We start from the raw sequence: 27,275 nt of genomic DNA, 5'->3' as shown, positions 1-27,275 counted from the left end.
CTTTTTTTGACAGAGGGAAGGTGACTTACCTGACAAAACATTTTGTACTTTTTGCTTACTTTTGTCATTGTTGATCATATATTGTAGAAGGTCTGAAATCCTACAAATGCAGTAGTTTTTGTGCATCTGGCAACACAGACTCAGCCATCCCTCACTTCTCTTTAGAGAGCAGTTTTCAAAAGCTTTTTACTTGGGTAACTAGACTCTGAAACTACCCACCTTGTATGTGGGTAAAAATACACACATTCCACAACTCTTGTAATTTTACCTTCATTTTCATGGGGGCATTCCTGGGATGGGGTTAGGCCAGGGGAGCAACCACTCACATAGCTTTGCATTTCCAAAATTATGGACAGTGCTTTGCCTAGAAAAGTATCCACAGAAAATCAAGTGTAAATCTCTATGCTTACTTTTTCCTTGGATAGTTTTTAAAGAGAAAGTAAGTAAGCATGTACTTTCCCTTTGAGAACTGGTGCAAAATCCATAGGTAGAAGTACTCGTGTACTTTGCACCAGCCTGCACGGTTTTGAAAACTGCCCCCTTTCTATGGCAGTAAGCAGTAAGTTCCAAGTGGGCTAGTAGCCCTGGTGTGGAAGGGAAGCTAGCCCGGCCAAAAAAGTAGTTGTACAATAGAGATGAGCAACAGCATATTTATTTATTTATTTATTTAACACTTTTTTTATACCGACCTTCATAGTAAATAAACCATATCGGATCGGTTTACATAAAACAAGGGAATAACAGAAGCAATAAATAAAAGTAATTAACAAGAGAAGAGAATAAGGTAAAGTTACATTTAACAAGGAGTAAATAACTTGGGAAGCTTAAGAGCTGGAAGAAAGTTAAAGGCCAAAAAATAATTAAAGAAGCATAATCCAAAAGGAATTTGGATTAGAGCAAAAGATGCTTTAATCAGTAAGTGCCAGAGTTCTTAGTTTGAAAGGTTGTAGGACTTTAATCTTCTACGTCCAAGTGAGGAAAAAGAAGACTAAGGGTTGTCTGGAGGATCATCGAAGGCTTGGTGGAATAGCCATGTCTTATATTGAATATATTGTGACATTTCAGCCTGACTTTGCAAATAACATTTAATGCATGATGTTGCTTGATTTTTCCTTATTGTTTATTATATAATTTACACAATATAGCAACTCAAGACTCCTGTTAAGTGGTATATACTTTCTTTCTTTTAGGTAAAGGACTAGTAGAGATTGGAGCACAGTGGATACATGGACCTTCCAGAGCAAATCCCGTCTTCCAGTTAGCTTCTGAATATGGCCTGCTGGATGAAAGGGCAATGTCTGAAGAAAACCAACAGGTAGAAGTTGCAGGACACCCAAGCGCCACACTTATTTCCTATTCCAGTTTAGGAAAGATTGTAGACCCTGAATTAGTGGAGTCCATTAATAATCTCTATACCACCATATTAGACCAAACTCGCGAGTTTCTTCATACCAACCATGACCCTGTTGCTAGTGTTGGAGCATACATAAAGAAAGAGATTGCTCGTCATGCTCAGGAGTGGACAGACGATGAACCATCTAAGAAACTTAAACTGGCTCTGCTTAACACACTACTGAAACTGGAATGCTGCATTAGTGGGACCCATAGCATGGACCTTGTAGGGCTTGGACCATTTGGAGAATATAAAATGCTTCCTGGTCTGGACTGTATGTTTCCTAGGTAAGTAGTTGCATGTTAGAGATTCAAGTTTAATTCGGTTTTTAATTTTATTTTAACAAATTGTTTTAAGTAATACTTGGCTGCTCTGTCGGGGAGTTTGCTACTAAAGCAGATCTACCCTATAATAAAAGCAAGATGTTAATCAACTTCGGGCTTGCTTTCAGTCAATCCATGACCAAGTTTGTACTTTATAGGTTTAAAAGAATCTTTATTTTTTTTTTTTTTTTATTTACCCCAGCAGTTTCTCTGCTGCTTCTGACTCAGCTGGAACCAGGGCTGGACTCTTCATTTGCAACTCCCCAGGAATTGTTTCTCCCTATTTTATATCCAGTCATTGCAGGGACAGTGCTTGCCTGGGGGTAATGCACCAGGGGGCCTTTATAGGTCCTAAATCTGGTCACTAGGTGTCACCATTACACAATGACCACCCCTCTCCCCTGGGCTGTGAACGCTGTTTCCATAGCATCCCCAGCCATCCCAGGGAGAGGAGAATCCGAGCTAGGAATCAAAGCCAAATCCCTCCGCATAGCTGTTCACTGGGCTACTACTCCAGCCTTTAAAGGAATCTTAAAGAGATACTTCAAGTTGGATGACTTCTCAGATTGACAGCTGTGTTCCTGCAGTGGCTTCTTAAGAGACTCCACAGGGGATACGTGGCAGCCATGTATACCATAAAACCACAACAAAAATTACTTTTAACTTTGATTTTCATAATCTGAGGATATTTTCACATTTGAAAATGTGTAGCACTGTAATATAAAACTGTTGCCCCACTGGAGACCTTCCACTTTGCCAAGTTTGGGGAAATTGGAATGTCTTGTTAATTGAGCTAAAGCTTCTTCAATATTTAATCCATTTTTAACCAACTTCTACATTGTTGGTAAGGAAAAAAGGACATTTCCGTGAGTCTGCATGCTTCTAACTTCTGCATAGTAGGTCTTTGATGTCTAGCAAATAGGGAAATACTTATATCAAATACCACACAGGCACTGAAGGACTCTACCTCTTAACCAAATGAACTCGGAAGATCTAATCCTCATTTTGTGCATTTCATATGTCCCCAGTGACACATGAAGTAAAAAAATGTAGCCACTATTAAACTTTTGCTGTCAGCTCTGTTTGAGTTCAGGCTTAATTGCCTTGAATCACTTTTGGCAGTCAGTCAATCAGAATGAACATCTTCTCACTCAAGGGCCCTCTACTGCTCACCCTAAGAGAAACTTTGACCTGTGCACAGCTTTTTTGGTAAAGATATTGAGTCAGACTGGCAACATTCCATACTCCTCCCACCCCTAACACATCGACCCTGTACCGGAAAGTTCTGAGCAGCTGTTATACTTTAGACTAAGGAAACATTGGAACACACTGTTTTACAAACTAAGGAAATGTGGCAAGTTCATCCAAGATACTGATGTGTTTACACGCTCTGGTGTGTTGTAGCACAATGAGGGCTATTTTGATGTGATTTTAAAGTACTAAATTTAGTGCTAATGCCTCCTTACTGTTTTGTAGTGGATATGAAAGTCTTACAGAATGTATGCTGAAATCCCTCCCAAAAGACATCGTTTTACTCAACAAACCTGTGAAAATTGTACACTGGAATGACACTTTTGGAGGAAAAAAACCACACGAACAGACATTTCCAATCAAGGTGGAGTGTGAGAGTGGAGAAACCTTTACAGCAGATCATGTGATTATCACTGTCCCACTGGGTAAGAAGGTTCTTCTGTCTGCTTCATAAGAATACCAGACTTACATTAAAACATACGGGTCGATCCTGTAAGGCCGCGGTAATAACAGTGCGGCAGTGTCAGGCGCACCCTTCCTCCCCGCACGCACAGTTCTCTTCACTAACTCCCCGATACTCTCCTCTAATCGCATGCAAATGCATGCCGCTGCTTTAAAGCGGTAGGGAAGGTTATGCCCGCGTAACCCATTTTACTGTATAGGCGCTTAATACAGCGCCTATACAGTAACCAGGGTGCGCTGGTACCTGTCATTTCAAATGTCATTTCAAATGACATTTGAAATGACAGGTACCATGAAGTGAAAAAAAAAATACCAAAATATGTAAAAACCTGAGTGTTCAAAAAAAAAATTTTTTAAATACCTGTCGGAGGGCCGCGTGGGTCCAGGCGGCGGCGGGAGCCGGGTGGTCGCGTGTTAAATCTAGGCCGCGGGCGGGTGGGCGCCTGTTCCAGGCGGCAGCAGCAGCGGCGGCGGGGGGACACGTGTTAGTTCGAGACGGTCGGTGGGCGGCGGGTGGTCGCGTGTTAAATCTAGGCCGGGTCCGCACAGGCGCGCATTCTTTCACTGCCGGTGGGGGCTGCCTCTTGGCAGCCCCCACCGGCAGTGAATGACGTCACGTCACGGCATGTGACTGCCTTGAGCGCCGAATCGCAGGGGTCGCACAGGCGCGCATTCATTCACTGCCGGTGGGGGCTGCCGGGGCAGCCCCCACCGGCAGTGAATGAATGCGACCCCTGCGATTCGGCGCTCAAGGCAGTCACATGCCGTGACGTGCCGGTGGGGGCTGCCGGGGCAGCCCCCACCGGCAGTGAATGAATACGCGCCTGTGCGGACCCGGCCTAGATTTAACACGCGACCACCCGCCGCCCACCGACCGTCTCGAACTAACGCGTGTCCCCCCGCCGCCGCTGCCGCTGCCGCCTGGAACAGGCACCCACCCGCCCGCGGCCTAGATTTAACACGTGACCACCCGCCGCCCACCGACCGTCTCAAACTAACGCGTGTCCACCCGCCGCCGCTGCCGCCTGGAACAGGCGCCCACCCGCCCGCGGCCTAGATTTAACACGCGACCACCCGGCTCCCGCCGCCGCCTGGACCCACGCAGCCCTCCAACAGGTATTTAAAAATTTTTATTTTTTTTTCTGACAGGTTTTTATGTGTCCCACATCATTACATTTTCTCGATCATCTCTGTATCGCTTTTTTTTTTTATTGTGTTTTATTGTTTTTGAGTGTCTTAAGCGGTGTCGATGGATTTGTTACTAGACTCACAGTCCTAACTCCTACTAGGGGGAGGCGGTAAACTAAGACGTTACGGCCGCAGCAAAACAGTGCGTTACTAATGAGATAACCTGAGCGCGCGTTACGGTATCGGAGGGGAATAGCTAATTCCTTCATTATACAGCTAATTCCTTCATTTACATGCCGGGTGGGGAAGGGTTACGCGTCTGTTTTAAGAAGCGCTACGGACGCGCGAAACTGGAGACTGTATCGCTGGTTTGCCTTACGCGTCCGAATTGTGCGCAGCGAGCTCGTTACAGACGAGAAATCTTCAAATGAATGTTACTGTATCGAGCTGTTAGTATGTATACTTCAAGAGAGGAAAAGAGGTTTAAGAGAACAGAATGAGACTGAAATAAATGATATAACTTTTCTTTTCTTTTTTTTTTTTTAATTAGCAACTTAATTTCAAATTAAACATTTCCTAGCATGTAGACAGATGTACTCAGGACCAATGGGTTTATGCTCCGCTCCCCTGCAGGCAGATGGAGATGGAGCAAGCTGACGTCACAGAATACATAACCCCGCAGTGACACCAGCCTGCCAATATTCATGGTGGTCGTGCATCTCCCTTTGGGGATTGCTTTGAGGTTTTGAAAGGAGAAATTTGAAATTCTAAATTCAGGAAAAGAAAGCCCCACTCTCCTGCAGTGATACCTAAAGGGCCCTCCCCAGTTGAGAATTCCTGAGGGGATTTCCGTGGTCCTTCAGAGGTGTGCCTTGTTCTGGTAGCTGGGTTTCCCGGTGTGGGCTTAGCTGCTAGTTCAGCTGAAAGGCAACAGGTGCAGGAGGCCGAGTGTGGTGGTGACAGCAGATGCCCTCTCCCCCCACAGCCGGAGACTGTCTCTGTACTCAGCAGTAAGCGCTGAGTTCAGGTAAGGTTTAAAAAAAAAAGAGAGAAAGTTTTACCTGAATCAGAGACAGTTTAGAGGGGTTTCAGGACTTCCTCAGGTCTCCATTCTCGGCGTGCCGTGCCAACGTTCATTCCCGCTCCCGTTGGGGTTGGAGAACTGGGTAGCCTGGTGGGTTAAGCAGCCCCCGATGGGCTAGGCCCCATACTTAGGCTTTTTTCTTGCAAGCCGTGTGGTAGGCCGTGGCAGCCATTTTCACACGCTCTTGAGCGGGTGAAAATGTCGGTGTGCGCAGTGTGTTGGCTCTATGCACGCGCTGTGCGCTCAGTTTTTGGGTACGCTTTTTACGCACACAAACTTTTATGCGCTTAACTTGGCGCACAGGTTGTGCATGCGCCTTGCCGTGCTTTCTTCTAGGCACTTTCTTTTTGGGCACATTTCATTTTTGAGCGTGAGCCATTCCGACGCACTGTTACCCCAGTGATGGCGCCGGTAAGCAAGAAGCCTAAGCATCTTCCTATTTGTGTTGCCTGTCATATTAGGGCTTCTCAGCCTGACCTGGCTTCTCTACCCTGTGTCAGTGCTGCTCAGACGCTCAGGGAGAGTTGTCTTCTTCGGATTTTGCTAAGCCTGGCTCTTCCCATTCTGATGATGGGTTGGTCATGGCCTTGACTAGGGGGACGCCAAATCTTAGTTCTCCCTTGAGTGGCTCCTCCGCTGGCGAGGGCGATTCTGTGGGACCAGCTCCAGTTCCTTCTGAGCTTGGTTTAGACCCAGCTGCTTTTTCTTGAGTGGAATGTTTTTCAAGGCTTACAAGCCTTTCTTCAGGCGTAATCCTCCACTTCCCCCATTTCTGTCCAGTCGGACCTTCAGCTGGTGGCTCCTCCCTCTTCCAGTCCAATGCTTAAGCGCTGGGGCTTGCCTCAGCTCCCTGCGGATGTTCCCGACAGGAATCCAGATGGCACTGATGATGAGGTTGATCCAGATTCCTTGGAAAATGGGGAAATTCCTCCTGGGCTGGAACCGTATTGAACTATGTTGTGGTTCTTTCATAGAAACTAACTGCCGGCCCTGATTTCCCAGACCTTGAAACAGCTGGGTGTTCCTGGTTCGGATTCTATGGTTCCTTGCGTAAAGCCTCTTGTTTTTTCCCGGTGATGGATGCCATCCAGGAATTGATTGATCTGGAATGGGATGTCCCAGAAACAAATTTTAAAGGGGGTCGGATATTGGAAGGCCTGTACCCCATGGATCTGGCTGTGAGAGAGCGTTTGCATTTTCCCAAAGTGGATGCTCTGGTATGTGCCATGTCTAAGTAAACGACTATCCCCATAGAGGGAGAAGCAGCCTTCAAGGATGTTCATGATAGAAGGACTGAGGCTATTCTTAAGGAAGCCTTTAAGGCAGTGGCGTTGAATTTACAGATTGCCTCCTGTTGCACCCTAATGGCAAGATCTTGTCTGCTTCTCTCTCAGGAGGTTGATGAGTCTGGAGGGAATTACAGAGCAGTTTTGGAGACTGCTGCTACCTTTTAAGCAGACCTTGGCCAGAGGAGTGGCTTCAGTGATAGCAGCCAGGTGTCATCTCTGGTTGACACAGCTTTCAAAGCCAATCTTACAAAGATGCCCTTTAAAGGCTCACTCTTGTTTGGGAACAAGTTGGAGAAACTGGCCAGTAAGTGGGGTGAATCTCAGGTGCCTTGGTTTCCAGACGATAAGAAACAGTTACAGAGCCCTTTTGGTATGAGGGGTCGTTTCCGGGGTTCCAGGCATTTTCATCCCTACAGAGGAATGATCCTTTCACCAGACATGGCCTTTCGATAAGTCTCAGTCCTTTCATCCCTGACAGCCCAAAAGAGGCGTGGGCTAGGGTGGTGGACCTTCCCAAATTTCCAATGAAGGTTTGCCAACCCACCTTCCAGAACAGGAAATAAGGAGACATCTCTCTCTCTTTTATCGGAGGTGGGTCGAGATCACGTCAGACCAGTGGGTCCTGGAGATGATAAACGAAGGGTATGCACTCGAATTTCGGAGTATTCCTTGGGACGTGTTCATGGTGTCCCCTTGCCACTCCCCACAGAAGAAGCAGGTAGTTGAGTTCATACTTCAGACTGAGGGCTATGGTTTCGGTGCCCACGTCTCAAGAAAGTATGGGGCGATATGCCATTTATTTTGTTGTGCCCAAGAAGGAGGGCTCCTTTCGTCCCATCTTGGATCTCAAGAGGGTTGACCATCACTTGAAGATAACTCATTTTTGAATGGAAACTACGCTCTGTAAAATTGGCAGTACAGTCGGTGGAATTTCTGACCTTGGATCTATCAGAGGCTTACCTTCATATTCCCATCCAATTGGAACACCAGCGCTTTCTACTCTTTGCGGTGTTGGGGCACCATTATCAGTTTCGGGTGCTGCCTTTTGGTCTCGCCACCACTCCCAGAACATTTTCCAAGATTATGGTGGTGGTAGTGGCGGCCTTGCAGAAAGAAGGAATCCTGGTACATCAATATTTGGACGACTGGCTGATTCGAGCCAAGTCTCAGGAAGAGAACCACCTGGTGACACACAAGGTTATCTCCTTATTGCATGAGCTCGGTTGGGTGGTGAACATGACCAAGAGCAATCTTTAGCCACCCAATCGTTGGAGTATCTGGGGGTCTGATTCAACACAGGACAGGACAGAGTTTTCCTACCAGAAGTTCGGATCCATAGATTAATATTTCAGGTGTGTCAATTGATGAACACCATACGCCCGACTGTGTGGTCCTACCTACAGGTACTCGGTTTGATGGCAGCTACCCTGGAAGTGGTGCCGTGGGTAAGGGCGCATATGCATCCTCTTCAGCACTCTCTGCTATCTCATTGGAACCCGCAGTCTCAGGATTATGCGGTTGAGCTCCACTTGCCAATGGAAATCTTCTCCCGCCTCCAGTGGTGGTTATAGGAGGATCATCTGAGAAAGGGAGTTCCCTTGTCTCTCCGGCCTAGTTGGTACTCATGACAGATGTGAGTCTCCATGGCTGGTTAGAATCATTGTCTGGAGTTAATGGCCCAGGGCGCAAGAATGCCGAAGAGTCCCGTTGGAACATCAATCACTTGGAGGCACGGGGTATGGCTGGCATACTTGCAGTTCAGCCACAGGCTGCGGATTCAAGCGGTTCACATGATGTCGGATAACGCAATGACGATGCCCTATATCAGTCATCAGGGAGGAGCTAAGATCCAGCAAGTGTCACAGGAAATAGACCAGCTGATGGAATGGGAAGAAGGTCATCTGCAGATAATCTCAGCCTCTCACATTGCAGGAAGAGATAGCGTAAGAGCAGACTCTCTCAGCAGGGAGAATTTGGACCCAGGACAGTGAGCATTGTCAGCCGAGGCGTTTCAGCTGATTTTGGATCACTAGAGCCTTCCGTTCCTAGACCTGCTGGCGACTTCTTGAAATGCAAAGGTTCCTCACTTCTACAGTCGCAGGAGAGATCCTTGTTCTCTGGGAATAGATGCTCTCGTACAGGTCTGGCCGGAAGATTGATTGCTTTATGCCTTTCCTCCGTGGCCCTTGCTGGGCAGGATAATTCAAAAGATCGAAGGCCACAGGGGGCTAGTACTCCTGGTGGCGCCAGAGTGGCCCAGGCATCCGTGGTATGTGGATTTGTGATGATGCCTGGTGGAGGCTTCCCTTCATCTTCCACTGCACATGGATCTGCTTCAGCAGAGACCGGTTCTTCACAAGGATCCTACTCAATTCTGTCTTACAGTTTGACCCTTCAGTGGGCTCACCTGTTAAAGCTTTGTTACTCTTCTGAGGTGATTGCCACTTTACTCCGAGCTTGCAAGTTCTCCACTTCCTTGGCTTATGTGCGGGTTTGAAGAGTTTTTGAGGCCTGGTGTGAGGAGAACATAAGAACATGCTATTCTGGGTCAGACCAAGGGTCCATCAAGCCCAGCATCCTGTCTCCAACAGTGGCCAATCCAGGCCATAAGAACCTGGCAAGTACCCAAAAAATAAGTCGATTCCATGTTACCGTTGCTAGTAATAGCAGTGGCTATTTTCTAAGTCAACTTAATTAATAGCAGCTAATGGATTTCTCCTCCAAGAACTTATCCAATCCTCTTTTAAACACAGCTATACTAACTGCACTAACCACATCCTCTGGCAACAAATTCCAGAGTTTAATTGTGCGTTGATTAAAAAAGTTTGGAAAGTTTGGAATTTGTTACCAGAAGATTTGGTCAAGGCATCTAGCATAACTGGGTTGAAAAGGAATTTGGACAAGATCCTGGAGGAAAAGTCAATAAATAGTTATTAACCAGGTAGATTCGGGGAAAGCCACTGCTTATCTCTGGAAGTGAGCAACAAGGAATTGGATCTACCTCTTTGAGATCTTGCTACTGCTGTGCTCGATGGACCTTTGATCTAAACTAGCATGTCACACCTTATGACTCATGGAGGTACGTGGGTCCTTTAGTTCACTTTGTCCTGCTGTCTTCCTAAATTAACTGAACTCAGCCAGAAAATTGCCTCATGTAGACTGAGGCTTTCACTTTTGATATCAGTAGCATATGGATTTGGGGAAGTCTTTCATATCTTTTAGGCTAAATATAAACTTGTATTTCTCAATTTTAATAAACATAATTGTATTTTTGTATTTTATTAATATTTCTTAATTGCTCACGTACAGGCCCTGAGCAATTTACAGGATAAAGCATACATAATAAAATTAGAGTTGCATACAGCATAAAATGACCTAACAGGCAAAATACCAATCAATAGCCTAAATCGATCTTGGAAGCTGAAATTTTCAAGTTGAAAGTATGACTTTATGCAAATGCTAGCCTCATCAGAAATGATTTTAGTGCAGTTTTAAATGTTTTAGTACACTTCATTAGTCTCAAAGCTGCAGGTATAGTATTCCACATAGCGGGCGCAGCCACCGAAAAAGCACAGTCTCTTGTTGCTGAGAGTCTAGCTGCTTGAACTGTAGGCACTTCCAAGAATTCCCCTGTCGTTGGGATCCAGGGCAGAGAAGAAATGCTGAGAAGTTTGTGAATGAGGAACAGTATCTTTAACTGTACTCTAAAGTGGACAGGTAGCCATTGAAAATGATAGAGGGTTGATGTAATGTGGTTAGTACACTTTTTAACCACTAATCAACTGAGCTGTTGAATTGAGAAGTAATTGAAGAGGCTTTAATGCTGAGTCCAGAAGCCCAAGATATATGGTGTTGCAATAGTCCAAGGTGGGCAACACTGGTGCTTGTACCACTAATTTGAAATCATCTGATTCTAGTAAATTATTTAAACCATAAAGAACTCTGAGCTTAAAAAATGAGAAATGACTACTTCCATTGCCTTCTGCTCCACCAGTCCTGAACCTATGGGTTTATCCTTCCATCCAGCCAAATGGAGGCCGAGTTCTAATTTTTTTTTTTTTTTTAAATGACATCAGTAGAACTTAAGCACAGATTAGAACCAGCTCAGCCAGTGTTCTCTGCCTCCAGCCGTTGGATGGGAGCTTTTTTATTTTACTCTATTGTACGAGGAGAGTTTTCAGCAGATTAAAAGGATTTCATGCTAATTTTAACCCCTTTACGTGTCAAAGTGGCAGTTTTATGGCCATGCTCCTGCAGTGAAGTGAGCCAAAGATACTAATTGCCATATTCTGTTATTGGTAGTTGTGGTAAAGAGGAACTGTATTTATTTTTATTTATATTCCGCTTTTCGCATTTTTTTTTTCAGCACTTCAAAGTGGATTACATTCAGGTACTGTAGATATTTCCCTATCCCCAGAGGTCTTACAATCTAAGGCCTGGATTTATCAAAATGCACTAAATATCGCATGCGATAGGAAAATGGGGGGTCCATTTTAAGCTACTGGAGAGACAGCCTAGCTATCAGGGCTGAGAGAGAGAGAGAGAGAGAGACTAGGTGGGCCTCATATAGAGGTATAAATACCTACCTAATATGAGGGCATTACGGCTAGTCAATCAGTCTCTCTCTCTCTCTCTCTCACGAGGGCCCTGAGGGCCAGCAGCTTAAAACACTATTTGCAAAACATCACAAAGCGTGATAAAGCCATATCGCACAGCTTTAGGCAAATGAAAAAGGTGTAGTTAAAATCCGCGTTATTCGCAAAATTGTGAACCCAGCACACTTGGCCACAAACCCCTCCCCTTTTTCTGATTTGCATCGCACCATGCGTTATGGTGCTTTTGCATATGAAAACACCATAGAGCACTTTGATAAATTACCCCCTAAGTTTGTACCTGTAGTTGGAGAGTGTTTGGGTACTTGCCAGGTTCTTGTGGCCTGGATTGGCCACTGTTGGAAACAGGATGCTGGGCTTGATGGACCCTTGGTCTGACCCAGCATGGCAATTTCTTATGTTTCTTATGAGAATTATGTAATTACCTGTATCGAAGCTTTTCCTTATCCGTCCGCCACAGCTGGAAGCTGAATTCTTATTCTGATGTCAGAAAAACATCGCTGCGGTGGCTGTGGAGCAAGAAGCACTTCCTGGGAAGGAACATTATGCTCCTTTTGCCGCGGTAAGTCTGGATCCCTGGAATCATTGAAGGTTTCAGCAACAGTCAAGAAAATAGTGTCGCATGATCTTATTACTGGCATGTAGAAACCGCGATCAAAAGCGCTTTCTGTTGTAGGGGAACCGTTGGTAGCAGCCATTCTAATGGCTGATTTGGATTCAGCGACCATTTTGGATGACACACTGGGAGCATTGTCATTAAAGGGAGGTCCCAGTGCGGCTCAGGGACCACCCAGGTTGCTGCCGGGACTTGATTTTTTTTCAGAGTGAAAACAGGATGCAACTGCCAGTGGCTCAGCATCTTTTTCACCAGAATTTTTTAGATTTTTGCATCAGGCATTTTATGCCTTACAAGAGGGGCGTGATGATGTTGATCACTTGGAGGCTGATTTTTCTACAGCTGAGTCTGTGAGATCTCAAAAGAGAAAGAGATTGGATACAGTGAATGCAGAATCTCTTTCTCTGGATTTAAATTGTCCTTATTTGGCTATGGAAGATGATAAAGGAGGAAGCATTCTCGAATCTCTAGAAGGCGAGATTCACTCAGAGGTTCTAAGGTTTTGGATTGTCTTTTTCAACAGCCTAAGGTGGATGCTTCAGTTGCTGCCATTGCTAGAAAAACTACTATTCCTGTAGAAGGAGAGGCTTTCCTTCGAGATGCTCAGGATAGGAAATTAGAGGCAGTCCTTAAAAATCTTTATTCTGCATGCTCCTTTGTATTACAGGGAGCAGTTTGTGCTAGTTATGTTGCTAGATCTCTGCTTGCTGGTTTCAGCACTTATCTGAGTTACCTAACTCAGCAAGGATGGAGTCGGCTGCAGCCTATATATCTGATGCTTTATATGATATAATCAGAGTTTCTGCTAGGTCATTGGCTCTTTCTCTGGGAGCTAGACGACTCCTTTGGTTAAGAAATTGGTTTGCTGATTCTTTATCTAAATCCAGGCTGTTTCATCTTCCTTTCAAGGGTAAATACCTTTTTGGGGAAGATTTGGATCATTGAATAAAGAGTATGGGAGACCAAAAGGTTGTGAGATTACTGAGGATAAGGCTAAACCAAGTTTTTGTTTTTATAGAAGCCGTACTCAGTTTTTGGAAGCCAAGAGATATAGACCAGGTAAAAGAGTAATACCTCCATCTGGTAAAGGAAAGAACACCTCTCAGTCCTTTCGTGGTGCAAGAAGACCAAGAGGGGAGTTTACCCGAACTACCAGGGCTTCAAATAATACACAATGAACTCAGGAAGATTCATTTTCCAGGAGAGCCAATAGGCGGCAGGCTACAGGCTTTTCTTGGTAATGAATCCAGATTGTTTCGGATCAATGGGTTGGATATAATCCATTACAGTTATGCTCCAAAATTGAAGATTTTTGTAAAGGATCGTTTTGTAGTTTCTCCTACCCATTCTCCTGTAAAGGTGGAAGCAGTTCATGTGATGTTAAACAAATTGGTTCAACTACAAGCAATTTGTCCAGTTCCTTTATCGGATCTTTAAAAGGGGTATTATTCATTGTATTTTGTGATTAAAAAAAAAACCAGTTCTTTCAGATCGATAGTAGATCTAAAAGGGGTAATTGCTTCAGTTCATCAGGGTGAATTTTTATCTTCCCTAGATCTGAAAGAGGCTTACTTTCATATTCCTATGAAACAAGATTTCCAAAAATATCTTCGTTTTTGTATACTAGGCCAACATTTTCAGTTTGTGGCTCTTCCGTTTGGCTTGGCTATGGCTCCAAGAATTTTTACAATGGTAATGGCAGTTGTAGCTGCCTTTTTGAGAAAGAAAGGAATTTTAATTCATCCTTATATGGACGATTGGTTAATAAGGGCCAAATCATTATCTGAAGATGCAAAATCGGCAGAGATAGTAGTCTCTTTACTTCAGTGTCTAAGTTGGGTAATCAATTTTTCAAAAAGTCATTTACAGCCCACCCAGAAGTTGGAACATCTAGGGGCAGTGTTCAATTCTATGGCTGGCATGGTGTATTTACCACAGAAGAAAATTTTAAAGCTTTGTGCCCAGGTAAAATAATTTTCAATCCAACGATCCCCAACTGCGTGGCATTTCCTTCAGATTTTAGGTCTAATGGCATCGACTCTAGAGTTAGTGCCTTGGGCAAGAGCACACATGAGACCTCTCCAGATTTCTCTTCTTTCAAGATGGACTCCTCAGACTCAGAGTTATCAGGTTCGGCTTCCCTTGTCCGAAGAGATTAGTGCAACTCTAAAATCGTGGATTCATTTGCCAAATTTGAAGAAGGGAATGCCTCTAGATGCTCCAGTTTGGGAACTTTTGACAACGGATGCCAATTTGGCAGGTTGGAGAGCTCATTACAAGAGTCTTTACCCTCAAAGAGTTTGGAATAAAAAAGAGAGAGTGGTCAATAAATCATTTAGAGACCAGGGTTGTCAGGTTGGCTGTACTGTACTTTCAGCTTCAGCTTCAAGGAAAGGCAGTAAAGGTGTTATGCGACAATACAACAGCAATGGCATATATAAACAGACAGGGAGGAACTCGCAATCAGGGTATGTTGGAGGAGACAAACCTGTTGTTTGCTTGGGCTGAGAATCATCTATTCCACTTGACAGCTCAACACATAGCAGGTTAGGGCAATGTCCAAGCAGATTATCTAAGTCAGAACATAATAGATCCAGGAGAAAGGGGGAATTAAGCCAGGAGGACTATTTACAAAAGTTCAGAGATGGGGCTCTCGCCAAATAAATTTAATGGCGTCCAATCAAAACAAAAAGCTTAAAAGATTTTCCAGTTGTCGTAGAGATGAACAGCGAAGGAATAGATGCTTTCCAACAGCGTTGGAGGGGTTACAAACTTCTATATCTTTTTCCCCCATGGCCCTTAATAGCCCGAGTTTTAAGAAAATAGAGAAAGAGAAGGTATTGGTAGTGTTACCGTGTTTCCCCGAAAATAAGACATCCCCCAAAAATAAGACCTAGTAGAGATTTTGCCAAATTCCAAAATATAAGACCTCCCCCGAAAGTAAGCCATCCCTTGCAAACAGGGGGCGGATTGACCTATCGTGGGATCGGGCTTCCCCCGGTGGGCTGGTCAATCCTGTGACGTCATTTTTTTTTTTTTTAAATAAAGTTTCCAAGGTATTAGGGGCAGATGCGAGCAGTGGTATCCCGAGGGGAGCCAATGCTCCTGGGCGCAAGGAGGCTCATGCGGCCGCTGAGCCTCCTTGCCCGAAGAAAAAGATCGTGTTCAAACGCGCTGATGCTCTTCCTACTTCCTGCCTGTGCGGCCCCGGAAGTAAACATTGCCGGAGCCGCGTGGGCAGGAAGGAGGAAGAGCATCAGTGCGGGCAGAAGAGGAGGAGCCGCCGCGGGCTGCTGCGAATCCCAAGTCGCAGCGGCCGAAGAAGAGGAAGAGGCCCGGTAGCAGGGCCAAGGAAGAGGCCCGGTAGCAGGGCTGCCGCGGCCCGAGAAGTTCAGGGCCGCTGCAGAGCCCATCCTGCGGCGACCCGTGAAGAGGAGGCCCAGAGGTGAGAGAGAAGCTGAGGGTCTGTAGAGGGTGTGTGCGTGCGTGTATGAGATGAGTTGAGAGATTGTGTGTGGGAGTGAGGATCTGAATGTTTGCAGAGGCAGCATGTGAGAGCCTCTGTGTGTGTGAGAGAGACAGTGGGTGACGGTGAGAGCAAGACAGCATGTGGGAGTGAGAGAGAGCCTGGGTGTGTGAGAGTCAGAGAGCATGTGCCAGTGAGAGACTGTGTGTATGAATGATTGTATGAGAGACAGCATGTGACAGTGAGAGCCTGTGTGTGTGTGTGTGTGTGTGTGTGTGAGAGAGAGAAATGCATGTGAGAATGAGAACCTGACTGTGTTTGAGGGAAGAAGATGGAGAGAAAAGAAATACAGAAGAAAAAAGGACAATATAAAAGGAATTGGCAAAAAAATAAGAAAGGGAAGGTGGAAAAAAAAAAAGCCTGTGACCAACCGATTAGAAAACTAACATCAGCCAGCAAAGGTAAAAAAAAAATAAATTACTTTTTAGTGTTTGGCACATGTAATCTTTGGGAATGTGCAAGAATAGCACTTTCTCTATGCGGATCTCACAATGTACGAGATCAGTATGGAGAAAGTGGAAGCCCTCGGGGCCTGCACAGAGGAGGCAGCAGAATGGGCTTCAGTGTCAGTAGCAGCAATCGGCGCCTCCCCAATAGCCATGTGGCAGCAGTGACAGTGGCAGCAAGCTTACTGACATCTGGGGATGGTGGCAGTACCAGTCGGGGGACCCCTTCCAAGCAGTGTGCAGAGGTTCAAAAGCAGCAGAGTCAGCCCAAGCTGACTACCATGAATGCTGCACACTCTTACCTCTCTCTGACAGCACACTGGTGGGACATGGCTGACGCAGGAGCAGCCAGCAGCTCAACGGTATTAGACATCCCCTGAAAATAAGGCCTAGTGCATCTTTGGTAGCAAAAATTAATATAAGACCCTGTCTTATTTTCGGGAAAACAGGGTAGTAGCACCCAATTGGCCAAGAAAACTATGGTATGCAGACCTAAGGAGACTTCTAGTGGATCAACCATTTCTACTCTCTCAGATGAAGGGTCTTATACATCAGGGTCCTATAGAAATGGAGGATCGAGGCTATTCCCATTTGGTTATTAGTACAATGTTACATTCTAGAAAAAGGTCCAATTCTCTTTCTTATATAAGAATTTGGCGTATATTTAAGAATTTTTGTTTGAAGAAGGGGTTATCATCATGGCAGGCTCAAATAGGAGATATTCTCTCCTTTTTGCAGTGTAGTTTGGACAAAGGTCTATTGTTAAACTCTTTGAAGGTTCAAATAGCGGCCATTTCATGTTTTCGGGGAAAATTAATGGTAGTTTTTCTTCCCTTAGGGAAGTTTCTTAAGTGGAGTGAAGCATTTACATCCTCCTATAAGACTAGTTTTTCCTCATTGGAGTTTAAATTTAGTTCTACAAGCATTAACTAGATCACCTTTTGAGCCTTTGGGAGACTCTACAATTAAGGATTTAACTCTTAAGACAGTCTTTTTAGTTGCTATTACCTTTGCAAGGTGAATTTCGGAATTGCGAGCTTTGTTGGTTCAATCTCCGTTTTTGCGTTTTACAAAGAATTTGGTTATTTTGAGACCAGTCCATTCTTTTTTTACCTAAGGTTGTATCTTCTTTTCATTTAAATTGATGTATTGTTTTACCTTCTTTTAATAAGAGGGAGTGAAAGGAAGGATTAGTTTCTTTAAGATTTTTGGATGTCAGAAGATGCTTAGTGTAGCTGGGTTCAAAAACGGTTTGGATAAGTTCTTGGAGGAGAAGTCCATTAATGGCTATTAATCAAGTTTACTTAGGGAATAGCCACTGCTATTAATTGCATCAGTAGCATGGGATCTTCTTAGTGTTTGGGTAATTGCCAGGTTCTTGTGGCCTGGTTTGGCCTCTGTTGGAAACAGGATGCTGGGCTTGATGGACTCTTGGTCTGACCCAGCATGGCAATTTCTTATGTTCTTAAAATTTTATCTTGAGAAAACAAAGGTTTTCCGGAAGTCTGAGAGGCTGTTTGTTCTTTTTTGTGGTCCTCGAAAGGGGGACACAGCTTCAAAAACTTTGATTGCTAAATAGTTAAAGAATACTATTTCTTCTGCTTACTCATTGAAGGGTAAAATGATATCTAATATGATTAAGGTCCATTCAACTCGAGCACAAGCTTTGTCATGGGCTGAAAGATGTTTTAGTAAGTCCTTTAGAGATATGTAGGGCTGCAACATGGTATTCTTTGGGAACATTTGCAAAGCAATATAGGGGGGGATCTTCTCGCTAGACAAGATACCATTTTTGGTTCTTCTGTTTTGAAAGCGGGGTTGTCATCTATCCACCCTTAGATGGGCTTTGGTATTTCCCATAGGTTCGGGACTGGTGCAGCAGAAGGTAATGGAAGGAGAAGTTAATTTCCTTTCCTTTACTTCTGCTACACCAGTCCAGAACCCCACCCTTTGTTTTTGTTATTTCTAAATGTTCTACTCTTAGTTACTTTAAGTTGTTTTCAGACTTATTGTTTAACATTGGGAATTAATTCCTTCATATATGCATTGCGTTTCAGTTCAATTTAATGCTGCTTAGATTCAGCTTTTACACTGCGGCACTCCAGGTTTAATATTTAGAAATTTGTTATTTAAGAATTTTTCTAATATATTTGAATTATTATTTTTTAGCTTTGACAGTAGTAAACTGGCTAGTTGGTTCTAATCTGTGCTTATGTTCTACTGATGTCATTTAAAAAAAAAATTAGAACTCTGCCTCCATTTGGTTGGATGGGAGGATAAACCCATAGGTTCTGGACTGGTGTAGCATGAACAGGTCCGGAGGAACACTGCGAAACTCCATCGCATAATCCTTCTCGTATTACTTCCAGGACCCACTGACCCGATGTGATTTCGACCCATTTCTGATAAAAGAGAGAGAGAGGCATCCCCCTATATCCTGTTCCCGGGGGCAGGTCGACAAACCTTCATTGAGAGGCTTGGGAGGTTCCACTACCCGAGCCTGCGCCCCTTCTGGGTTGTCTGGGACAAAAGGAGTGATACCTACTGAAAGGTCGAGTCCTCGGAAAGGTCACTCCTCTATAGGGACGAAAATGCAGGTTTAGTGAAATCAGAGGAAGATAATTCTCCCTGAGCCTCCAAACAGCATCTCCTAGCTGAGACGCTCTAATATGAAAGGCAGTGCAAAGAGACAGTCGCTTAGGCTTCTTAGGTGTAGGCACCATTGTGGCCGACAGTGCGCTGAACGGTGGCCGGAGGCGTGCATCTAGCTATTTTTTAAATTTTATATTATATATATATATATATATATATATATATATATATATATATATCCATCCAACTTAGGCACCCAAAAATTAGGTGTCCAAAACTTAGGCAACCCACACCTAGTGACCTAATTAGGCGTCCCAAAGATAAGCGCCCCAAGAAATTTAAGCGCACAGTACAACTTGTGCACACAGGTAGGTGCGCGGTCATTACAGCACCGCTTAACTTGGAGGCACCAACTATAAGTCCCGACTGCGTCCAAAAACTGGGCGCACAACCTGGACCCACAGCTAGACACACACGCTAAACAGACAATCCTGTAGAGAGCAGCCCGAGAAAGCGCGCGATATGCTGTTGCGGCCTAACATGCAGCACACAGCGAAAAAGCCTCAGTGCAGGGCCTAGCCTAAGGAGGCTGCTCAACCCACCAGGCTGGCCACATCCCTTGACCTCCCATGGAGCAGGACGAACATCGAACGGCATGTCGAGCACAGAGACTGGGGAAAGGAGGATGCCCTACGCAACAAAAAGCCTCCTTCTAAGTCTCTACATTACTTTTTTTTTTTTTAAACTTACCGGAGCTCAGCTTTACCTGGCTGAGACGGTCTCTGGCTGCGGGGTGAGAGGGCATATGCCCAAACCACCGCACTCGGCTTCCTGCACCTGCTGCCTTTCAACCGCTTAGGCATCTAAGTCCCTGCCGGCTGAAAACCAGCTACTGGACAAGGCACTCATCTGAGGGACCACGGAAATCACCTCAGGAAATCTCAACTGTGGGAGGGACCATTTGGTATCACCACAAGAGAGTGGGACAAATTTATTTCCTTAATTCCCCTTTCTCAAAATGAAGCAATCCCCAGTAGGGAGATGCATATCCACCATCTGCTGGAGACAGAAAATACTGGCAGGCTAATGTCACTGAAGGGGTGTGTGTACTGTGACATCAGTTTGCTCAGTCTCCATCTGCTGGTAGAGGTGCATAACCCACTTGTTCTGGATTAATCTGACTGGACGCTAAGAAGACTACCCTTGACTACAGTCTTTATGTGATGGTTAAAAGACAGCGTGGAATCAATCCAAACATCAAGATTTTTGGCATGTGGCAAAATTGAAAATTTGAGGTTATCCAGTCCTATGTTTGAAGGAACATTAAGACAGACATAAGCGCTGATCTTTGCCAGTACCAATTACTGTAACGCCCTTATGCTAGGCCTACCATACACGTCACTAAGACCACTACTGATGTTGCAAAACACAGCTGCTAGAATTTTAACCGGCAAAAGCAAAAGAGACCACATCACAGAAACCCTAGCAGAACTACACTGGCCACTAGAGATGTGAATCGGAACTGAAATCCGAACCGATTCTGGTTCTGATTCACATCTATAGAGATGTGAATCGGAACTGAAATCCGAACCGATTCTGGTTCCGATTCACATCTCTACTGGCTACCCATTGAACAAAGAATTCAGTACAAAACACTATGCACCATACATAAATTAATACACAATGAAAAAGCAGACTGGCTGAACACAGCACTTCGTGTACACGTACCAAATAGGAATCTGAGATCTGCCAACAAAACACTCCTCACTATTCCATCAGTCAAAACAGCCAGACTCACACAAGTAAGAGAAAGAGCTCTATCCCTAGCAGGACCCATACTTTGGAACACCATGCCCACAGAGTTGAGACTACAAAGCAACAACAAAACCTTCAGAAAAAAATCTAAAAACCTGGCTCTTTAAACTAGCTTACCAAAAAGAGAAAGGAGAATAATACTCAAGGGAAAGCAGGTACAAACAAACAATTGAACAACAAACACATAACCAAAATCAATGTGTGTAATTTTAATCAGAATAAGTTTCATTCTTTTAAAGCTCAGCAAAAGGATGAAAGTACAATGATAAAGGTAATCTAGTAACCTAAACTGTTAAAATGTAAACTGGAAATGACTCATTACACTTACCAATTAATATCATTTACAAACTATGTTACCGACCCTAAAATGGCACCTGTGTAAATTAAGATACATTAGCCTCTTTTTATGTGCCTTAATGTAAACCGTTGTGACGGTCCCCACCAAACGACGGTATAGAAAAATGTTAAATAAATAAATAAATAAATAAATAAATAAAAAATATTAGAGCCTTAATAACTATGAACTCTGTTTTAGCTATATTACATGAAAGTTTGTTATGTTGCAGCCACTGCTTAATGGCTGACAAACAAATACCGACTGAGCTCCTTGTATCAGACCAAGAAGAACTTCAAAAGTATAAAATTATAAATATTTTCCACTGTGTGATGTGAAAAAAGGGCATGATAAGGTTTAATAGCTTGTGTAACTATAATTATTTTGCAGTAGCAGTATAGTGGGAGTCTGAGTCCTCTCTATCTTTTATATGGATGTTGTGCTTATTCACTGCACTACTCACACAGCAATTTATGTAGGAGATATCTATTTTAAGGTCAGAATGTTACATAAAAGGGTAGAGGGGGATCACTTAGGGGCGGATTTTCAGAGCCCTGCTCACGTAAATCCGCCCAAAACCGGGCGGATTTACGCGAGCAGGGCCCTGCGCGCCGGGAAGCCTATTTTACATAGGCCTCCCGGCGCGCGCAGAGCCCCGGGACTCGCGTAAGTCCCGGGGTTCTCCGAGGGGGGCGTGTCGGGGGGCGGGCCCGGTCGTCGCGGCGTTTCGGGGGCGTGTCGGCAGCGTTTTGGGGGCGGGTACGGGGGCGTGGCTACGGCCCGGGGGCGTGGCCACGCCCTCCGTACCCGCCCCCAGGTCGCGGCCCGGCGCGCAGGAGGCCCGCTGGCGCGCGGGGATTTACGCCTCCCTCTGGGAGGCGTAAATCCCCCGACAAAGGTAAGGGGGGGGTTTAGACAGGGCCGGGCGGGTGGGTTAGGTAGGGGAAGGGAGGGGAAGGTGAGGGGAGGGCAAAGGAAAGTTCCCTCCGAGGCCGCTCCGAAATCGGAGCGGCCTCGGAGGGAACGGGGGTAGGCTGCGCGGCTCGGCGCGCGCAGGCTATACGAAATCGATAGCCTTGCGCGCGCCGATCCAGGATTTTAGCCGATACGCGCGTATCTACTAAAATCCAGCGTACTGTTGTTTGCGCCTGGAGCGCAAACAAAAGTAGGCTATTCGCGCTCGTCTGAAAATCTACCCCTTAGGTTTCAAATGTTGGCCACCCTTCTTTGTGTATCCACAAATGTACAATGTCACTTTGTGATACTTCATTTGTTTGCAAGAGCCTTTCAGGAAGATAACCTTGTACACTTATTTTTTAGGTTTGAATGGGCCCTTAAAAATGGTCTTAAAAAATAAGGATAGGGAAGAAGAACGTTAAATTGTGTTGACAAGTAGATTCTACATTTTGTTCTGGCACTGCGTATGACCTTGGCTAACTTGCCCATCAAAGGCCTGAATTACTTTGAGCAGAAAAGCAATTTTTTATATGTTTTTAACCACATAATATTTAATTGTCAGCTTAATTTGCTCAGTGAATTACAATATTCTGTAAACTTTGCCCACAGTCGACAAATGCTTATCTATTTAGAAAACGGAAATCTTCCTTTGCTATATCTTAGCTTCTAAACTTGTACTTGGGCATGATGTTCCTCATCCTGTGTGAGTTGCTTAATAAATCTTTCCTTGCAACTTCTGACTTAACAGTTATATCAGTCGCCAAACTGTGGTAGTTGTTTCCTGCCATTCAGTGTTATCCTAACCAGGCATCATAGCGTGAGTTTTGTACCACCGAGTGTGCTATTTCTGTGAAAAAAGGTTAAGGATACGTTTTCAAATTTAAGTCCGCAATCTGCACCTAAAAGGAAAATGAATGAATATAGTTATGGAATATTAGACAGGAATAAGCTTGATGGTCTGTTAAGATGAACACTTCAGCTGTTATCTTACTGCATTGTGTTTTTTAGGCTACCTGAAGGAGCACTGTGAGACTTTTCTTCGCCCCCCATTACCTTCCAATAAAATCCAAGCTATTCGAAAAATGGGATTTGGGACAAACAATAAAATCATCCTGGAGTTTGAGAAACCATTCTGGAAGCCAGACTGTCACCTAATTCAGCTCATTTGGGAGGATGAATCTCCCCTTGTCAGTGTCAGGTCTGACTTACGGAAGGATTGGTGCCGAAAGCTCATTGGCTTTATTGTCCTTGAGCCACCAGAACAGTAAGCTTCTTCTTCCATTTAAAGCAGTGTTTCCCAACCATTTCAAGCCCAAGGCACACCAGCCTTCACGGAGCAGGCAGTGTGGACAGAGAGAGAGAACTTGTATGGTGAAAAGAAGAGGCAGGGAAGCACTGAAAGCCTCACCAGTAGTTCTTTCACATTTTAAAATGGAGCGAGGGGGTGAAGACACACATGAACCCATCATGAGGACCATTTCCCTCTAGTACACTGTGTAGCTGGTATGATGCAGGCAGCTAGCTCAAGTTAGTTACTTTGATTGCTGTATATGGCTCACAGAGCTCTTCCTCTGCTGCCGCTGCTCCCAAAACTCATCCAGTGCTTGGTGTATGCTCTTCCCATCTCACTCAGCCTGGAGATAGGACTCAAGGGAAGGGGAAAAAGGGAAGACTCTGTGTGCAAAGAGTATGCCACACAATGCGAGGCCCAGCTAGCCATGCTGTCCATTAATTAGCACTTTCTGGGACCATGCAATAGCCAGGAAGAAAAGGCATGCATTGCATGATTTCCCATGTTCTCAGAAAGGAGCTCATACATATTTAAGAGCCGCCGCTGGTGTCTCTTTTTGCTGCAAGGTGCTAAGAGCAGAGCCCAGATGCTGGCATGGAGCTGAGCATTAGGCAGTGGTGCTTTTTCTGTGACACATCTGATCAGAGCTAAAGGCACACTGTTTGGGAAAAATACTGGATTTAAAGAACAAAAAGTGTTCATAAAACACCAATTTTTTCTAGGATTTTTCTCCCTCACTTTATTAAACAAACTCCTGTTGGGTTTTCCAAGTAACTTTGTTTTGACCTGAGGAAGAGAGTTTGAGTGCCCAAAAGTTAGTCAAGAAATATATTAAGTTAGTCTAATATAATTTTTTTATTTATTGACCTTTATTTCTACCCAAGCAACTCAGAAAGCAGAGTAAGGCAGTTCAGTGCAGAATAGACACAACCTTCTTTGAGATTTATTTATTTTATTTATTTATTGAGTTTTATATACCGTCGTTCGGTTTCGCCATCACAACGGTTTACAAAGTTTCGATGTTTAACAGCGTTTCCAAAGATTTGTGTGATTGTCGACATAAATATTGTAGGCTTTATAAACGTAGATCATATTTCAAACTATGCGGTTTCAGTTAGTTTTGTATTACGTGCTTGCATGGGGTCCACATGTTTGTATAGATGTGCTAGACAGAGAGAAACCCAGATCCTCAAAGCTAGAGGTGGCAAAGAAGATTGTAAATGGGCTTTGCCTCTCTAAAAGGCCACAAGTTGTTCCTGATCTGAGAACTCATAGTTTCCCCCATGATATGCAAGTAAGCATCAACAGGGAAACTAAGTATACTGTTCAAAGCTTCTATATAATTCATATCTTTATTTCCATTTTACCTAGCATTTGGTTCACAGTTCTGATCAAGTCTATTTAGAAAGCCTATGAGCTAGCAGTGAGTGACAGATACCTGTGCATTGGTGAATTATTTGTATGTATAAATCTAAAAACGTGTTTTCTTTATTCAGATTTTACTTTATAGGTGGCATTCACATTTTTTTTTTAATTAAGTTGTGAATCTATGACAATCTTTCACTCATTTTCTGCTTTTATATTGAAGTCAAACAGGACATGTTTTGTGTGGACGCCTAAAGAACATATTTGACCTTGACGTTTATCAACCTTAGGAACTTTGGCTTTACATTGTGTCTTTCACACGCACAGCATCTTAAAGAACTTTATTAAGTTATGAGGAAATGCCTTAAATGTATACACATCAAAAAGCTCAGTGATAGGCTGAATCAGGAAAGCTGAAGAGTGATATGTGGGGTGAGAGTTAAAACATACAGGGACTGGCAGTAATGGGTTTTAGTTCTGCATCTCGGAGTACAGATGAATGGTCTTGCCAGCAAAGCTGCCATACCCAATCAGTTTAAGATTTATCTGACGCTCACCTAATTGTACTTGATTTAAATATTCTTATCTTGCAGTTCTTGAATGACAAAAGCTGAACGTCCATCACAGTCTTTAATATCTTCCCTTATTTATAGCTATGGCCATGTTCTGTGTGGTTTTATTGCTGGGCATGAATCTGAATTCATGGAAACATTGACAGATGCTGAAGTAGTGACTTCTGTAACAGAGGTCCTTCGAAGTTTCACAGGTATTTATGCAAAGATTATGAGAAGCTTATTGTTATGTAAACCTGTAGCCATTTATTCATGAAATGAAAGCTGCAGAGGTAAGATTCTCTGTACGTACCCAGATCAGTCCAGATTCCTGGGTTTTACCTCCCTTCCAGCAGATGGAGAAAGTTTCACAGACACTGCCTCTTAATCCAGTGTGCCACCTGCAGTCTCTCAGTATTTCTCTGTCTCCAGCAGATGGAGGTGGTGCAAAACCTGCCATTCTGTACCCAAATTTAAAAAAAAAAAAGGATTTTTGGACATCTTGAGATTTTCCTCAAGGAGGTTGGCAGATCCTGGTGGAGCCATCCCTCCTGGTCGTAGGTGTTGCGTCTGTCGGTCGTAGACGGCTGCGACCGCTCTGCCTCACCTCTTTTCTACCATTGTCCTCCTCCATGGGTAAGATGGCTGCCTCCAGTGCAGAGTGCCGATACCCTCGGTGTCTCCAACTCAGCATGGGCGTCTCCGTCCGCCATGCTCCTTCCCGGTGTCTCCTAGGGCACGTGCGCGCATGCTGCCTACGCTTATCTACACGTCATGGCGGGAACCTTGGGGGCGTCCCTACCGCATGACGTCAATACCTCCGGGTATTTAAGCCTCCACTCCGCTCCCAACGAACGAGTTAGCAGGGACTTCGGTTTAGCTACTCTAACCGCTTCTAAGCTGCACGCTTAGATTCCTCGCTACCCTCCGGGGTATCTCGCTCCTGAAGAAGCTCTGGGCACCCGCTCCTCGGGGGCCTCTCGCTTCCAACTACCCTTCGGGGATCCACTACTAATTCAGATAACCGCTCCTCGGAGGTCCCTCTTCTCATTTCAGGATTATCTGCGCTTCCAGGTACTCACTCCTCGAGGGCCTTACCAGCTCAGAGTATCCTGCATCATGGACCTCGAGTCCCACCGTCATCATCTACTAGGAGGATTCCTGCACTACTCTTCAGTGAGAACCTCTATGTTCCAGTTCTCCATTTCTACCCACCAGGTTCGGCTTATCCCACTCTGTGGAACACTACCAACCTTGAACATCCGGGTGAGACTTCTACATCTAAGATTGTCTGAGCGTATTGGCAACTTGCTGGACTTCATTGCCATTTCTTCCTGCATAATTACCATCTATCTACAGCAGTACAAAAAATTTTCTATCTCCAGTGTCTGCTCTCTGAGTCTAGCCTATCACTGTGGTTCCCCACAGGGCCCCTCCCTGTGGGAGGAGTCATCGCCACAGCGACTAAGAGTCCACACTATGCCACAAACCCAACAGAAGGATTGGACGAGCAGGGGCTGGGGATCCTAAATTGCTCTCTCTGTCACGCCAGGGCTGAAGGCTGGTGGTCCAATTCCCTCCCGTTCTGAAGGATCAATGGAAGCCTCTGCCACTCTTCTTTAAAGAGAAGTGAGATTTTTGTCTTTCAGCAAAGTTTATATTTAAAAAAAAAAAAAAAAGTAGAAAAAGAGAAGAGGAAACAGTACTTCTTTTCTGCTGGCTTTTTCTTGCGCCGGTGCAGATGGAGGTAGGCTGGTCGAAGGAGATCAGTTTTGTGGCTCTCCCGATCCCGTCTCTATCTCAGCGTGTGCTGCATGGTCGAGGTCACACCGAGCCATGCCACGTGTGAGCCGATGCTCTGCGTATGGAGAGCTCGCGGCTCTCCAAGGTCGGCTGATGCTCCCACTACCTCTCCGGTGGGGAGGGTACCTCGCGGGGAACTGTGATGGCATCAAGCAGCATGGGCCTGGCAGGTCACTGGCTGCTTTGGAGAAAGCAGTCGACCTGTTCCCGCTAAGTGCGGGAATGCAGCCATTTTGAAAACTTTTGTGGCTGCTGAGGAGAGGGCGGCAGGGGGATGGGAATCTCCTGCCAGCGCTATCGCCATCTGAATCTAGCCCCTTTGAGGCCCACAGAATCCTGGAGGGGCAATCAGGCAGGGATTCTGCTCCCCTGGAGGGGGATTTGTATGGTCCTTTTCCTTTTCTCAAGAGTTTGTGCTTTTAATGCATGAGGCATA

General features: G+C 44.8%; 1 protein-coding gene across 1 annotated transcript in view; it reads left to right on the top strand.

The window, feature by feature from the left end:
* The window catches only part of PAOX (polyamine oxidase), a 56,537-nt gene that overhangs the window by 7,004 nt on the left and 22,258 nt on the right, over positions 1-27,275 (top strand). The window contains exons 2-5 of the mRNA XM_029609600.1: positions 1,191-1,680; positions 3,193-3,392; positions 22,838-23,093; positions 25,139-25,251. Of these exons, the coding sequence (XP_029465460.1) occupies positions 1,191-1,680; positions 3,193-3,392; positions 22,838-23,093; positions 25,139-25,251 (1,059 nt within the window). The remainder of the gene's footprint in view (positions 1-1,190; positions 1,681-3,192; positions 3,393-22,837; positions 23,094-25,138; positions 25,252-27,275) is intronic.

Source organism: Rhinatrema bivittatum, chromosome 7, assembly GCF_901001135.1.
Source record: "Rhinatrema bivittatum chromosome 7, aRhiBiv1.1, whole genome shotgun sequence".
NCBI lineage: Eukaryota > Metazoa > Chordata > Amphibia > Gymnophiona > Rhinatrematidae > Rhinatrema > Rhinatrema bivittatum.
The sequence above is the reverse complement of the archived record's forward strand: the minus strand, read 5'-3'. Positions and strand labels throughout refer to the sequence as shown.